Source organism: Pseudophryne corroboree, chromosome 1 (assembly GCF_028390025.1).
Source record: "Pseudophryne corroboree isolate aPseCor3 chromosome 1, aPseCor3.hap2, whole genome shotgun sequence".
NCBI lineage: Eukaryota > Metazoa > Chordata > Amphibia > Anura > Myobatrachidae > Pseudophryne > Pseudophryne corroboree.
The window spans coordinates 505,589,272-505,604,776 of NC_086444.1; the positions used below are offsets into that span (position 1 = coordinate 505,589,272).

Sequence of the window (15,505 nt, forward strand, 5' to 3'; positions counted from 1 at the left end):
CCAGGCAGCCTCCTTCTATAACTCTTCCCTTACTGCTGCTCTTGACTCTGTGGCCCCCCTCTCATCTGTCCCCCTCCGCCGCTCCAAACCCCAATCCTGGCACACCAAACTCACACGATTCCTACAAAAATGTTCACGGTCTGCAGAACGCTCCTGGAGGAGATCCCACTCTCTGGCGGACTTTCTCCATTTCAAGTTTATCCTCTCTTCCTATAGCGCTGCTCTTTCTCTCGCCAAGCAATCCTTTTTCCAAACACTCATCTCTTCTCAGTCCTCCAGTCCACGCCGACTCTTTGAAACTTTCAACACTCTCCTTCGCCCCCCTCCTCCTCCCCTCCCCTCCCCTCTTCCCTCACTCCAACTGACTTTGCCTCCTTCTTCATCTCCAAAATTGAGGATATTCAAAATTACATCTCCTCCCGTCACCCCTCTGCTGCCCCCCTGCTCCCACCATCTCTCCCGTCCATCTATCCCACCCTGTCCTGCTTCCGTCCCACCTCAGACAAGGAAGTCCACTCCCTCATCTTATCCTCTCCCCCCACAACCTGCCACTTGGACCCCCTCCCCTCCCATCTTCTCCGCTCCCTCCCCCCCACTGCCTGCTCCCACCTTGCTCACCTCTTTAACCTATCGCTCTCTACTGGCATCTTTCCCTCACCATTCAAACATGCTCTGGTGTCCCCTATTCTCAAAAAAGCCAACCTCGACCCTTCATCACTCACTAGCTACCGCCCCATCTCTCTTAACCCTTTTGCCTCCAAACTACTTGAACGACTGGTCTACAGCCGTCTCACAAGCTACCTCTCTGACCACTCCATCCTTGATCCACTACAATCTGGCTTTCGCCCACTCCACTCCACCGAGACTGCCCTGGTGAAAGTCACCAGTGACCTGCTTTCAGCCAAATCCAAGGGCCACTTCTCTTTGCTCATCCTTCTGGACCTCTCTGCTGCCTTTGACACTGTGGATCACCCTCTCCTCCTCCGCACACTCCAAAATGTTGGCCTCTCTAGCACCGTCCTTGACTGGTTTACCTCATACCTCACTAACCGCTCCTTCTCTGTGTCTGCCTCCGGAACCACCTCACACCCTTCCATCCTTCCTGTTGGTGTCCCTCAGGGTTCTGTCCTAGGCCCCCTTCTGTTCTCCCTCTACACCTCTTCCCTGGGTGCGCTCATTAACTCATTTGGCCTTCAATACCACCTCTATGCTGATGACACACAACTCTACCTCTCCTCTCCTGATCTGTCCCCCTCTGTCCTCTCTCAGGTCTCCAGCTGCCTCTCTGCCATCTCCTCCTGGATGTCTGAGCGCTCTCTGAAGCTCAACATGGATAAAACTGAACTTATTATCTTTCCCCCAGCCAGAGCAACACCCCCTACAAATATCTCTATCACTGTTGACAACACTATCATCTCCCCCGTTCCCCAACTCCGCTGCCTGGGCGTCACTCTTGACTCCTCCCTCTCCTTTGCACCCTACATCCAAGCTCTGGCGCAATCTTGTCGGTTCCAGCTACGCAACATTGCTCGCATCAGGCCATTTCTCTCCCAGAGTGCAACTAAACTTATCATCCACTCACTGGTCATCTCACGACTTGACTACTGCAATGTGCTCCTCACTGGCCTCACTTGCTCCCACATCGCTCCCCTCCAATCTGTCCTCAACTCTGCAGCTAGGCTCATCTTCCTCTCCCGCCGCTCCACATCTGTCACTCCCCTTCAACAAAATCTACACTGGCTCCCATTCCCCTACAGAATCCTCTTCAAACTCCTCACCCTCACATACAAGGCCATCTCTAATTCCACTGCTCCCTACATCTCCAACCTCCTCTCCCTTCATACTCCCTCCCGCCCACTACGGTCGGCTGATGACCGTCGCCTCTCCTCTGCCTTGGTCACTGCTTCCCATGCACGAGTTCAGGATTTTGCCCGTGCTGCACCCCTTCAGTGGAATGCGCTCCCGCACTCCATTAGACTCTCCCCGAACTTGCAAAGCTTCAAACGGGCATTGAAAACCCACCTATTTATCAAAGCGTATCCCTCCAATGCATAACCTAGTCCTTAGGCTGCTCCTCCATCCCCCTGCCCCATGCCTTGGACATCTCTGCTTTGCTTGCATACCACCATCAGGCTCCTACCTGCTTGCTTGCACCTCATGTCATCTGTCTGTTGCCCCTCCCCACTAGATTGTTAGCTCTTCAGAGCAGGGCCCTCTTTCCTCTTGTCTAAACCCTCTTCTTGACACATTTCACTCAGCGACCATCTTTACCTGCTTTCTCTCCTGCTGGTAAAGGCTCATCTCTATCTATGGCCGCCAGCCCCAAGTTGTACAATGATTACTCCTTCGCTACTTTCATCTAAGCTGTATTATGTTTTGAGAACTGTGTTGCTCTTTGTTACCTGCACTCCATTTTTGTTATTTATTTACTGTTATGCTAAGTTTTGTCTCCCTGTACTGTCCTTTGTACGGCGCTGCGAAACACTTGTGGCGCCCTATAAATAAAATGTAATAATAATAATAGAAGTAATTAGGCATGATCTCAAATATAATAGTAGTAGTAGTGGTAGTAGTAGTGGTAGCAGCAGCAGCAGCAGAAACAGTAGTATTAGTAGTAGCAGTAGTAGTCATAGCAGTAGTAGTAGCCCGACTTTGAAAGAAAGTGCAATGGAATATGCTAGTGCTATATAAATGTTAATAAATAAATGAATATATAGAGCCAAGAATTTAAAAACCTCTTGGTGTCACTGGGCCTTTCAAACAGCAGTGGAAATTGAAACAAATTGTAATACCATAAGCTATATTATATATATTTTTTCCCTGTGGGGGCCCAATTTGTTTTATTGTTTTCTCTGGTGGCCAATATTTGTGTTTTTCCTGTGGGGCAAATGTTTTTTATTTATTCTTGTGCAATGTTTTTCATCTGCACTTCCGTCTGATTTGCACTGTGCATGCATGCACCATGATGGTGTTTGTACAGAGTTGAGTACAACGCACAAAGAAGTGTATTAGAAATGTGTTGGGCATTCCTCTGTGATTATAGAGGGTTGGCTAATATGACGTAGTATGGGCGTGTTGCTGAAGTTGTTACGTATAGCGACATTGCTCACATTGGACATACGCAGACGGATGATCTGCACCTAGCATCGAGCTGGTGAAAGTTACAATGGTTCGACAAATGGTGACGTCTAAAGATGAACAAAGCATTATTGCAGCATCTGTAGACATGAAAGTGGACATCTCAGTCCTTGCATATCTGTATGCATGGATGTACACCAGGGAAGGGCATTGTAGTGTTATTAGCATAAAGTCACAAACACAACTGCAGCAAAAGATGCAAGGAGGGCTGCAACTGCGTATACCTCAGAACAAGACCCTGAGGTATCCTTCCCCTCAACAGACTCCATCCCTACAACAGACCGTGCCCCCATTAGGGCTGCTTCCATAAATTTCCCGGGCTGGTTTTCCATCCAAATCCACGCCTGGTAGCATTAGAAGTAATTAGCAGAATTTGCAATCCTTTTGTTAGCATACTGGGGGCCGCCCATCGCAGGGCAAGGCCGCCCAGCATGCTGAGCGCCGCCTCCCCCGCCCTCAACAAGCAGAAATTGCAATAAATTAAGTATGCCTCCTGCTTAGTGCAGCTTAGCTGCGCCCGCAGGATGCCCGCTGCCATGTCCCCGATCATGTCAGTTGCGTGTCACGTCACGTAGCCGCCGCGATCACCAGCATGCCCCCATTTACAGGCCACACCCCCTCAATGCTCAGTCTCCGCCTAGGTAATGGAGCATTGCTGCCCCCCCTCAGAAAGTGCGGGCGCATGCATACACGGGGCGAACACAATAATTCCGATTGGATCACGATTTGCGATCCAACCTGAATTAGCCCATAAGTCCTCATGGGGCCCTAAGCAAGAAACTGATTTGGGGCCCCCCTTCCTCAAACAATCCATAACACTATATTTTCAGTCCTGATTTATTCCCCTTACATGAATTGTGCAGCTCTATTGCTCCAAACTGCAATGGCAGGCACCTCACCACCAGAGGCATCACTCTGCCCCTTTACACCCAGTGTGGGGAAGGGGTGTGGCTTAATGGGCCAGGGGTGTGGCTTTGTGGGATGTGGGTGTGGCTTTGTGGGATGTGGGCGTGGCTAGCCATCCCGACCCCCGTTTTCTTCACGCCGGGGGTCCGGGTGGAGGGTCTATACCGGGGAGTGTTCTTGCTGCAGTGCCGGCTTCTGCTCAGTGACAGGAGCCGTGTTGCTGCACTGTAATGTTACAGTGCAGCACCTGGCTCCTGTCACTGAGCAGGAGCCATCGCTTTGGTGTCACTCCTCAGCAGGTGACACCCAGGTGCAGGCCGCACCCCCTTCACCTCCCTTCTGACGCCAGTGCTCACCACCCATGCCCATACAGACAGCAGAGACAGACTGTGTGTGAGCGTGAGCTGGTGTTGGTCCTAGCGGCAGCTGTCCAATCAGTGTGAGCTGATAAATGGCTCCTGCTTTGCATAGCAAAATGTTAACAGACTAATGGTGGTATATTTTGTACTCATTAAATAAAAAATATATATTTTATCCTCTCATTAGTATACTTACACCATAAGCAGGATGAAAGGTAAAATAAGTCCTGGGTTTGAGGCGAAGCTGAACACTTTTGCAAACCATGCAGGGAAGTCATTCTGTAGGGTCTCCTGTATAACTTCAAACATTCTCTGTTTTCCACTAGTATAAAAAAATATGCATTAATTATTAACCATACAATAAAGTAGACCACACACTACGAATAAAAAAGGAAGAATTTCACTTGACTTCTTAAGCAGCAAAATGGTCAGGTTAAGTGAGAAAATTGATCATTGTTAGATTTTCATTAGCTGTATTTCCAATACCATTTATCAGTCGGGATATGGTCGTTACGTCGACACAGCTTAGGTCATCAGTCATTATGTCGACCACTGAATGTCGACCCAATGCCCATGTATACCATCAGCGGTCGACCTAATTACTGTTTACCTAAGTTGAGTCGACCCAACCAGGGCCGGCGCTACCACTAGGCAGCTTTAGGCAGCTGCCTATGGGCGCCGGCACTTTAAGGGCGGTGCCGAGTTAAAAAAAAAAAAAATGTAAGGCCACCACGTCCCGGCTCACCAGTGTCTTTCCTCTTGCTCCTTCACTGCTGCGCCTGCGTCGCTAACTCCCCCTCCCTTATCATACCCGCCCCGATGTCCGGGGGCGGCACATTCACCCAGGGAGGAAAGGTACATCCGACACCGCCCGCCCCCGCTATTGCCGCCCGTTACTATAGCGCCGCACCGCGCTGGCGCACTATGCTGCCTCCGTCATGTGTGTGCTGGTGCTGGGAGCCGGGAGCGTGACCGCAGTGACAGCGTCACGCTCCCGGAGCTGTACACAGGCAAGCGGGCTCGGCTCCTCTTCACTTCACGGGGATAGGCAGAGTTGCGCAGCGGCTGATCCAGGAGTCCAGGACAGTATAAGTCTTAAGAGTCTGTCCTGGACTCCTGGATCAGCCGCTGCGCAACTCTGCCTATCCCCGTTAATCTCCCGCATTGCCTCCTCCTGCCTTCTGCGTCTCCTCCCGCTTATTTTATATCCCCCCCCCATGGCCGCATAATGTTTTGCTGGGCTGCGGGGTCCAGAAGCATTTGAGCACTGCAAATACCGGATTGCCCAGCATGTGACACCACAGAGCTGCCTCCCCACCTGAAGGTACAGTCTGGATGTGTAACTGCTGTCCAGAGCACCTCTCCTCTGCTGAAATCTCTCCCCATTGCCTCTCTCCCTTGCGCTCTCTCCCCCCATATGCCTCTTTCTCCTCATGCCAAGCCCCCCTCCTCTCTCCCTCTTAATGCCCCATCTCTCTTCAGGCCTAGAATGTGAATTTCAGTTCACACTGTGTCCTACAAGGTGAATTTCGGCTCATTCAGTGTGCTACAATGTGAATGTCGGCTCATTCAGTGTGCTAAAATGTGAATGTCGGCTCATTCAGTGTGCTACAAGGTGAATTTCGGCTCATTCAGTGTTCTATAATGTGAATGTCGGCTCATTCAGTGTGCTACAATGTGAATGTCGGCTCATTCAGTGTACTACAAGGTGAATTTCGGCTCATTCAGTGTGCTACAATGTGAATTTCGGCTCATTCAGTGTGCTATAATGTGAATGTCGGCTCATTCAGTGTGCTACAATGTGAATGTCGGCTCATTTAGTGTGCTACAATGTGAATGTCGGCTCATTCAGTGTGCTATAATGTGAATGTCGGCTCATTCAGTGTGCTACAATGTGAATGTCGGCACATTCAGTGTGCTACAAGGTTAATTTTGGCTCAGTCAGTGTGCTACAATGTGAATTTCGGCTCATTCAGTGTGCTATAATGGGAATGTCGGCTCATTCAGTGTGCTATAATGTGAATGTCGGCTCATTCAGTGTGCTACAATGTGAATGTCGGCTCATTTAGTGTGCTATAATGTGAATGTCGGCTCATTCAGTGTGCTACAAGGTGAATTTCGGCTCATTCAGTGTGCTACAATGTGAATGTCGGCTCATTCAGTGTGCTACAATGTGAATGTCGGCTCATTTAGTGTGCTATAATGTGAATGTCGGCTCATTCAGTGTGCTACAAGGTGAATTTCGGCTCATTCAGTGTGCTACAATGTGAATGTCGGCTCATTCAGTGTGCTACAAGGTGAATTTTGGCTCATTCAGTGTGCTACAAGGTGAATTTCGGTTCATTCAGTGTGCTACAATGTGAATGTCGGCTCATTCAGTGTGCTACAATGTGAATGTCGGCTCATTCAGTGTGCTTCAATGTGAATGTCGGCTCATTCAGTGTGCTATAATGTGAATGTCGGCTCATTCAGTGTGCTACAATGTGAATGTCGGCTCATTCAGTGTGCTACAAGGTGAATTTTGGCTCAGTCAGTGTGCTACAATGTGAATTTCGGCTCATTCAGTGTGCTACAATGTGAATTTCGGCTCATTCAGTGTGCTACAATGTGAATTTCGGCTCATTCAGTGTGCTACAATGTGAATTTCGGCTCATTCAGTGTGCTACAATGTGAATTTCGGCTCATTCAGTGTGCTACAATGTGAATTTTGGCTCATTCAGTGTGCTACAATGTGAATTTCAGCTCATTCAGTGTGCTACAATGTGAATTTTGGCTCATTCAGTGTGCTACAAGGTGAATGTCGGCTCATTCAGTGTGCTACAAGGTAAATGTCTGCTCATTCAGTGTGTTACAAGGTGAAAGGGGCACCAGTACTAGAGAGTATAAGGGGTATTACTACACCGAGGGACATGCCCCCTGTTTAGTGGCCACGGCCCCTCTTCCGGAGCGCGCGCGCAAGATTTTAACCTTCGCTTTTTTTGGGGGGGGGTGCATTAATGATATTGCCCTGGGCTCCAAAATCCCTAGTTACGCCTCTGATTGATTGATATATATATATATATATATATATATATCAATCAATCTATTATTATTATTTTTTTTTGGGGGGGGGGGAGGTTGCTGATGATTTGCCTAGGGTGCTGGGAAACCTTGCACCGGCCCTTGACCCAACGACCCATACCCTATCAGTTGGACCAACATGCTGTTATTTGCTTTACTCTGAATATGTAAGTGAAAATCCCTGGTATGACAATTACATGTAATAGAGGTCTATATGAGCATACTTACTGTGAATTTTCTGATTACAGACAGGAAAATTGTCAGCAGACAACTTAGCCATAGTCACTGATGCCCGTACCATTCTTAAGGAATTAATTTTCAAAACTGAGGGGTCTTTGAGGGTAATTCAGACCTGATCGCTAGGGTGCGTTTTTTGCATCCCTGTGATCAGGTAGTCACCGCCTACAGGGGGAGGGGGAATTTCCTGTGCAGGGGTGCAATCGCATGTGCAGAGAGCTGTACAAACAGAAGTTTGTGCAGTCTCTGCACAGCGCAGGACTTACTCAGCCGCTGCGATGATCGGGGACGGAGCTGACGTCAGAAAACCTCCTTTCAAATGCCTGGATCCTCCTGCGTTTTTCCCGACACGCCTCTAAGACGGTCAGTTGCCACCCACACACGGCCTCTTCCTGTCAGTCAACTTGCGATCTTCCTGTCAGTCACCTTGCGATCGCCTGAGCGATTGCTTTGTTCGCACCATGCCGTTGCTGCCCGGCACTCCCCGATGCTGTGGACCCATGCGCCTGCGCATTGTGGTGCATACAAAAACGCACAGCAGCGATCGTGTCTGAATTAGGTCCTATGTACTTAGCCTGTGGAGAGATAAAGTGGATGGCGACAAAGTACCAGCCAATCAGCTCCTACAGTAACTGCCATGTTACAGGGTTAGGAGGAGAATGTATTATAGCAGTACAGATCGTCCTGCTGTAACCCTTCCTGCTGCAAAGCAGGAAGCCAATCCGACAAGATGTATAATCATCTTGTCTGATACCCACTGGAGCATAGTGCTGATGCGCTGTGTCTCCCTGCCCGGCCGGCTCCACTGCGCATGTGTGGGATCTTGCTACTCATATGAGATATCCCGTGTGCATCCCAGAATCAGCACCCGCCGCAGTGCAATCCCTGCTGTGGACATAGGGCATCGACACCTACAGCTGTCGAAACCGATAGCTGCAGGTGTTGGAACCTGACCGTACATTGGTATGCGGATGGTAGGTTGACGCTACTTAGGTCAACAGTCAATAGGTCGACCACTGTTGATTGACAACAACATGGTCAACATGGGAGAATTGTCGACACATTAAAATGGTCAACATGTGGCAGGTCAAAATGGCTTTTTTTTTAAATAGATTTTTTACTTTTTCATACTTTACCATCCACGAGGACTGTGATTGGGAACAGTAAACTGGTTCGCTCGCCATGCAAGGGGACGCGGTATACTAATTTGGGTTCTTGGCCATGTTACGGAAAAAAAACTACACCAAAAAAATTCCATGTCAACCTTTTCATACGTTGACATGTCCTGTGTTGACCATTTTCCCATGTCAACCATGTTAATGTTGACCAATAGTGGTCAACCTAATGACTGTCGACCTTAATTAGGTCAACCATTTATCCCAGAACCCATACATTGCCCCTGCATTTCGGAGTGCTATCTAAAAGATAGCAGTGCCAATAATGACATGGGTGCATAGTGCCCCTGTCTCCTTGCTTGTACCGCTAGAGTCATGCATGGGGGAGAAGCGGTATTAGTGCACGTAACGTGCGCTGATACCATTTCTACCCCACATCAGAGAATCGTACATTTACCCCCGTTTTTGCAAAATTACAGTTAGGACCTGGTTGGCTGATACTTTATCTCTGTTCCCTTCATCTCTCTCTCTAAGGCTTACTACATAGACCCCTGAGTCTCTCTATTGTATCTGTATTGTACCGCTAGTTATGGGGCTTTGTCGTTTACTGAAAATATCACTTGGAATCTGCTAGAAAAGCCCCCATACATAAGTGACATATTGGCGCAATGTCCTGATCCCCCAACATGGGCTGCAGCCACCTGCAGATTCTGTGACCATTTGCAGTGGTGCACGCAGGGGGGTTTCTGAGTACCTAGAAATCCCCCCAATGAGCCAATTTTTTTATTTTAGCGGCATAGACAGCTGTGTCTCCGTCTCAGCAAAAGACGGGAGCTGCAGCAATAGAGAGCTCTGCAGCTCTCTGCATATCCGGTCGAAGCTGTTGTCTGCTCATGCTCAGCCACAGCAGCTCCCTCGCAGTGCCTCACCCATCTACCTCAGCCCATGGTATGTCTAAATGTGTATGTTTGAGTGTGTGCTTATGTATGTATGTATGTATGTATGTATGTATGTATGTATGTATGTATACTACGTACAGTGCATCCGGAAAGTATTCACAGCACTTTATTTTTTCCACATTTTGTTATGTTACAGCCTTATAAATTTGCAAAAAAAACTTTTTTTCACGTTGTCATTATGGTGTGTAGAATTTTGAGGGGAAAAATGAATTTATTCCATTTTGGAATAAGGCTGTAACATAACTAAATGTGGAAAAAGTGAAGCGCTGTGAATACTTTCTGGATGCACTGTATGTGTGGTTTGTCTGTGCTTGTGTATGTACAGTATGTAATGTATGTATGTATGTATGTATTTATGTGTGCTTGAGTGTGTGTTTATGACTGTATAAATGAATGTTTGTGCAATGTGAGAATATTATATTTATATTTTTTGCTATAGTTATATTTTGTTTACTTTCAGTATTCTATTTTATATATTTTTAAAATATATTTAGTTTATTATTATTATTATTATTATTATTATTATTATTATTTACCTTTATCATTATGTTTCCATGATGTGATATATATATGTTTTGTGTCTGTATTTTGATTGGTGGGTGTGAATTCTTGGCTCCTCCTATATGATTGCCTCACTTTAACAGATGGACTTGATTATGCCACCCACTATGGTTTGAGCCTTTCAGTCCAGTTTTTGGAACACATAGCACTTCCGGATTTTGTTTGTTGTGTGTTCCGGTATTCCATACTTGCTGCTTCCACCAGTGGAGGAACAGCGCTTCCACCTGGTAACATGCTTTCCATTATTATGGAGCGCATGACACTTCCGGATAGCATCTGTTGTGCTTTTGTGTGGTTGATTTTTGCTATTTTATGTGGGTTATGATGATGTAATCTTTTTGGGATAAAAATTCAATATACATGTGTCTATCTATCTATCTATCTATCTATCTATCTATACATATATATATATATATATATATATATATATATATATATATATATATATATATATATATATATTATAAGGGCACGGTCGTGCCCTTATATTAAGGCTGAATCGAACAAACGGAATTCTCCCATAGGGAACTTCTGAGATGGGGGCATGGTGTTTGAGGGGCTACACCTCAAAACTGATTGGACGTACCGAGCTGAAATTTGGCATGGACGTGTAGAATCGTCACCCGCTGGTGCATGCCAAATTTCAGGGCAAAATAATAAAAAATGAGGAATTGAGAGTAAGCTAAAGTTCCAACTGTCAGTTTTTCTGCCACTCCCTCTGTGGCTTTTTGACATGGTTTTCCTATAGAGTGAATGAGGATTTTTTTGGGAAGGCATAACTCAGGATAGAGGACAAATTAAGACTTGGGGTTTGTTTTATTAGATAGAGTATGTCCCAGTGTAGTGCCTTTTGGGGTTGTGGTTTTTGAAAAAGTTATAGTTTTTTTTTAATTAAGTAAAATATGCCCCATTTTAAAGATAGGGCTTTTCAATTTGTTGCGCCTGCGCAGTGGCCGCCAGCAGGGGGTGAACATAGATGAGCTTGTCAAGTTGTGCACGAGGAGAGCGCGGGAAGCAGTGTCTCGTGCATGACGAGGACAGATGCAGGCGGCGGGAGGACGAGAAGGAGGGAGCGTCTACAAGACCCGGAGGAGATCGCGGGACGTGATCGACGGAGGGAGCCTTACTGGGGAAGGAGAACGACGGAGCAGAAGCCGGGTCCCCTTCAGGAGTGTCAGCGGGAGGAGATAGCCGCAGCTCGGAGGAAGCCGGCAGGATGTATGCCATCCTTTCTTATTTTTCTTATACTTCTCCCGCCCGCCCTGTTGTGTCCGCCCGCCCGGCCGCCCTGCTGTGTCCCCCCGCCCGCCCTGCTGTGTCCGTCCCCCCGCCCGCCCTGCTGTGTCCGTCCCCCGCCTGCCCGCCTGCCCTGCTGTGTCCGTCCTCCGCCCACCCGCCCTGCTGTGTCCGTCCTCCGCCTGCCCGCCCACCCGCCCTGCTGTGTCTGTCCTCCGATGCTGTGCCCGGCCGCCCGCCCTGCTGTGTCCGTCCTGCCGTGTCCGTCCTCCGCCCATCCCCCCCCCGCCCTCCCTGCTGTCTACGCCCATCCCCCCCCGCCCTCCCTGCTGTCTACGCCCATCCCCCCCGCCCTCCCTGCTGTCTACGCCCATCCCCCCCGCCCTCCCTGCTGTCTACGCCCATCCCCCCCCGCCCTCCCTGCTGTCTACGCCCATCCCCCCCGCCCTCCCTGCTGTCTACGCCCATCCCCCCCCGCCCTCCCTGCTGTCTACGCCCATCCCCCCCCGCCCTCCCTGCTGTCTACGCCCATCCCCCCCGCCCTCCCTGCTGTCTACGCCCTCCCTGCTGTCTACGCCCTCCCTGCTGTCTACGCCCATCCCCCCCCGCCCTCCCTGCTGTCTACGCCCATCCCCCCCCCGCCCTCCCTGCTGTCTACGCCCATCCCCCCCCGCCCTCCCTGCTGTCTACGCCCATCCCCCCCCGCCCTCCCTGCTGCCTACGCCCATCCCCCCCCGCCCTCCCTGCTGTCTACGCCCATCCCCCCCGCCCTCCCTGCTGTCTACGCCCATCCCCCCCCGCCCTCCCTGCTGTCTACGCCCTCCCTGCTGTCTACGCCCTCCCTGCTGTCTACGCCCTCCCTGCTGTCTACGCCCATCCCCCCCGCCCTCCCTGCTGTCTACGCCCATCCCCCCCCGCCCTCCCTGCTGTCTACGCCCACCCCCCCCGCCCTCCCTGCTGTCTACGCCCATCCCCCCCCGCCCTCCCTGCTGTCTACGCCCATCCCCCCCGCCCCCCCTGCTGTCTACGCCCATCCCCCCCGCCCCCCCTGCTGTCTACGCCCATCCCCCCCGCCCTCCCTGCTGTCTACGCCCATCCCCCCCGCCCTCCCTGCTGTCTACGCCCATCCCCTCCGCCCTCCCTGCTGTCTACGCCCATCCCCCCCGCCCTCCCTGCTGTGTCCGCCCATCCCCCCCCGCCCTCCCTGCTGTGTACGCCCACCCCCCCCCGCCCTCCCTGCTGTGTCCGCCCATCCCCCCCGCCCTCCCTGCTGTGTCCGCCCATCCCCCCCCGCCCTCCCTGCTGTGTCCGCCCATCCCCCCCCCCGCCCTCCCTGCTGTGTCCGCCCATCCCCCCCCCCCCCCTCCCTGCTGTGTCCGCCCATCCCCCCCGCCCTCCCTGCTGTGTACGCCCCCCCCCCCGCCCTCCCTGCTGTGTACGCCCCCCCCCCGCCCTCCCTGCTGTGTACGCCCACCCCCCCCGCCCTCCCTGCTGTGTCCGCCCATCCCCCCCCGCCCTCCCTGCTGTGTCCGCCCATCCCCCCCCGCCCTCCCTGCTGTGTCCGCCCATCCCCCCCCGCCCTCCCTGCTGTGTCCGCCCATCCCCCCCGCCCTCCCTGCTGTGTACGCCCATCCCCCCCGCCCTCCCTGCTGTGTACGCCCATCCCCCCCGCCCTCCCTGCTGTGTACGCCCATCCCCCCCGCCCTCCCTGCTGTGTACGTCCACCCCCCCCCCCCGCCCTCCCTGCTGTGTCCGTCCATCCCCCCCCCCGCCCTCCCTGCTGTGTCCGTCCATCCCCCCCCCCGCCCTCCCTGCTGTGTCCGTCCATCCCCCCCTGCCCTCCCTGCTGTGTCCGTCCACCCCCCCCCCCCGCCCTCCCTGCTGTGTCCGTCCACCCCCCCCCCCGCCCTCCCTGCTGTGTCCGTCCATCCCCCCCGCCCTCCCTGCTGTGTCCGTCCATATCCCTGCTGTGTCTGTCCATCCCCCCCCCCGCCCTCCCTGCTGTGTCCGTCCATCCCCCCCCCGCCCTCCCTGCTGTGTCCGTCCACCCCCCCCCCCGCCCTCCCTGCTGTGTCCGTCCATCCCCCCCGCCCTCCCTGCTGTGTCCGTCCATCCCCCCCGCCCTCCCTGCTGTGTCCGTCCATATCCCTGCTGTGTCCGTCCATATCCCTGCTGTGTCCGTCCACCCCCCCCGCCCTCCCTGCTGTGTCCGTCCATCCCCCCCGCCTTCCCTGCTGTGTCCGTCCATCCCCCCCGCCCTCCCTGCTGTGTCCGTCCATCCCCCCCGCCCTCCCTGCTGTGTCCGTCCATCCCCCCCCGCCCTCCCTGCTGTGTCCGTCCATCCCCCCCCCGCCCTCCCTGCTGTGTCCGTCCATCCCCCCCCCGCCCTCCCTGCTGTTTCCGTCCATCCCCCCCCGCCCTCCCTGCTGTGTCCGTCCATCCCCCCCGCCCTCCCTGCTGTGTCCGTCCATCCCCCCCCGCCCTCCCTGCTGTGTCCGTCCATCCCCCCCCGCCCTCCCTGCTGTGTCCGTCCATCCCCCCCCGCCCTCCCTGCTGTGTCCGTCCATCCCCCCCCGCCCTCCCTGCTGTGTCCGTCCATCCCCCCCCGCCCTCCCTGCTGTGTCCGTCCATCCCCCCCCCGCCCTCCCTGCTGTGTCCGTCCATCCCCCCCCCGCCCTCCCTGCTGTGTCCGTCCATCCCCCCCCCCGCCCTCCCTGCTGTGTCTGTCCATACCCCACCCGCTCTCCCTGCTGTGTCCGTCCATCCTCCCCCGCCCTCCCTGCTGTGTCCGTCCATCCCCCCCCGCCCTCCCTGCTGTGTCCGTCCATCCCCCCCGCCCTCCCTGCTGTGTCCGTCCATCCCCCCCCGCCCTCCCTGCTGTGTCCGCCCATCCCCCCCCCCGCCCTCCCTGCTGTGTCCGCCCATCCCCCCCCGCCCTCCCTGCTGTGTCCGTCCATCCCCCCCGCCCTCCCTGCTGTGTCCGTCCATCCCCCCCCTGCCCCCCCTGCTGTGTCCGTCCATCCCCCCCGCCCTCCCTGCTGTGTCCGTCCATCCCCCCCCGGCCTCCCATCCCCCCTGCCCTCCCTGCTGTGTCCGTCCATCCCCCCCCGCCCTCCCTGCTGTGTCCGTCCATCCCCCCCCGCCGCCCTCCCTGCTGTGTCCGTCCATCCCCCCCGCCCTCCCTGCTGTGTCCGTCCATCCCTCCCCGCCGTCCCCAGACGCAGCACCTGACACTCACACGGACCTGACACACACGCACACATTCACACGCAGCGCCTGACACACACAGTCGCGCAGCGCCTGACACACACAGACGCGCAGCGCCTGACACACACAGACGCGCAGCGCCTGACACACACAGACGCGCAGCGCCTGACACACACAGACGCGCAGCGCCTGACACACACAGACGCGCAGCGCCTCACACACACAGACGCGCAGCGCCTGACACACACAGACGCGCAGCGCCTGACACACACAGACGCGCAGCGCCTGACACACACAGACGCGCAGCGCCTGACACACACAGACGCGCAGCGCCTGACACACACAGACGCGCAGCGCCTGACACACACAGACGCAGCACCTGACACACACACACAGCAGCACCTGACACACACAGCAGCACCTGACACACACACGCAGCACCTGACACACACACTCACGCACCTGACACATGCACTCACACGCAGCACCTGACATACTCACACGCAGCACCTGACACACACACACACACACACATGCAGCACCTGACACACACACGCAGCACCTGACACACGCAGACATGCAGCACCTGACACACGCAGACACGCAGCACCTGACACACGCAGACACGCAGCACTTGACATGCAGCACCTGACACACACACACGCAGCACCTGACACACACACACACACACAGCACCTGACATTCAGACATGCAGCGCCTGACACAT

At 53.6% G+C, this 15,505-nt stretch overlaps 1 protein-coding gene across 1 annotated transcript in view; it reads right to left on the reverse strand.

Moving 5' to 3' along the window:
* Positions 1-15,505, reverse strand: part of LOC134910365 (transmembrane channel-like protein 1) — a 155,311-nt gene that overhangs the window by 32,041 nt on the left and 107,765 nt on the right. The window contains exon 17 of the mRNA XM_063918346.1: positions 4,600-4,725. Coding sequence (XP_063774416.1) covers positions 4,600-4,725 — 126 coding nt within the window. The remainder of the gene's footprint in view (positions 1-4,599; positions 4,726-15,505) is intronic.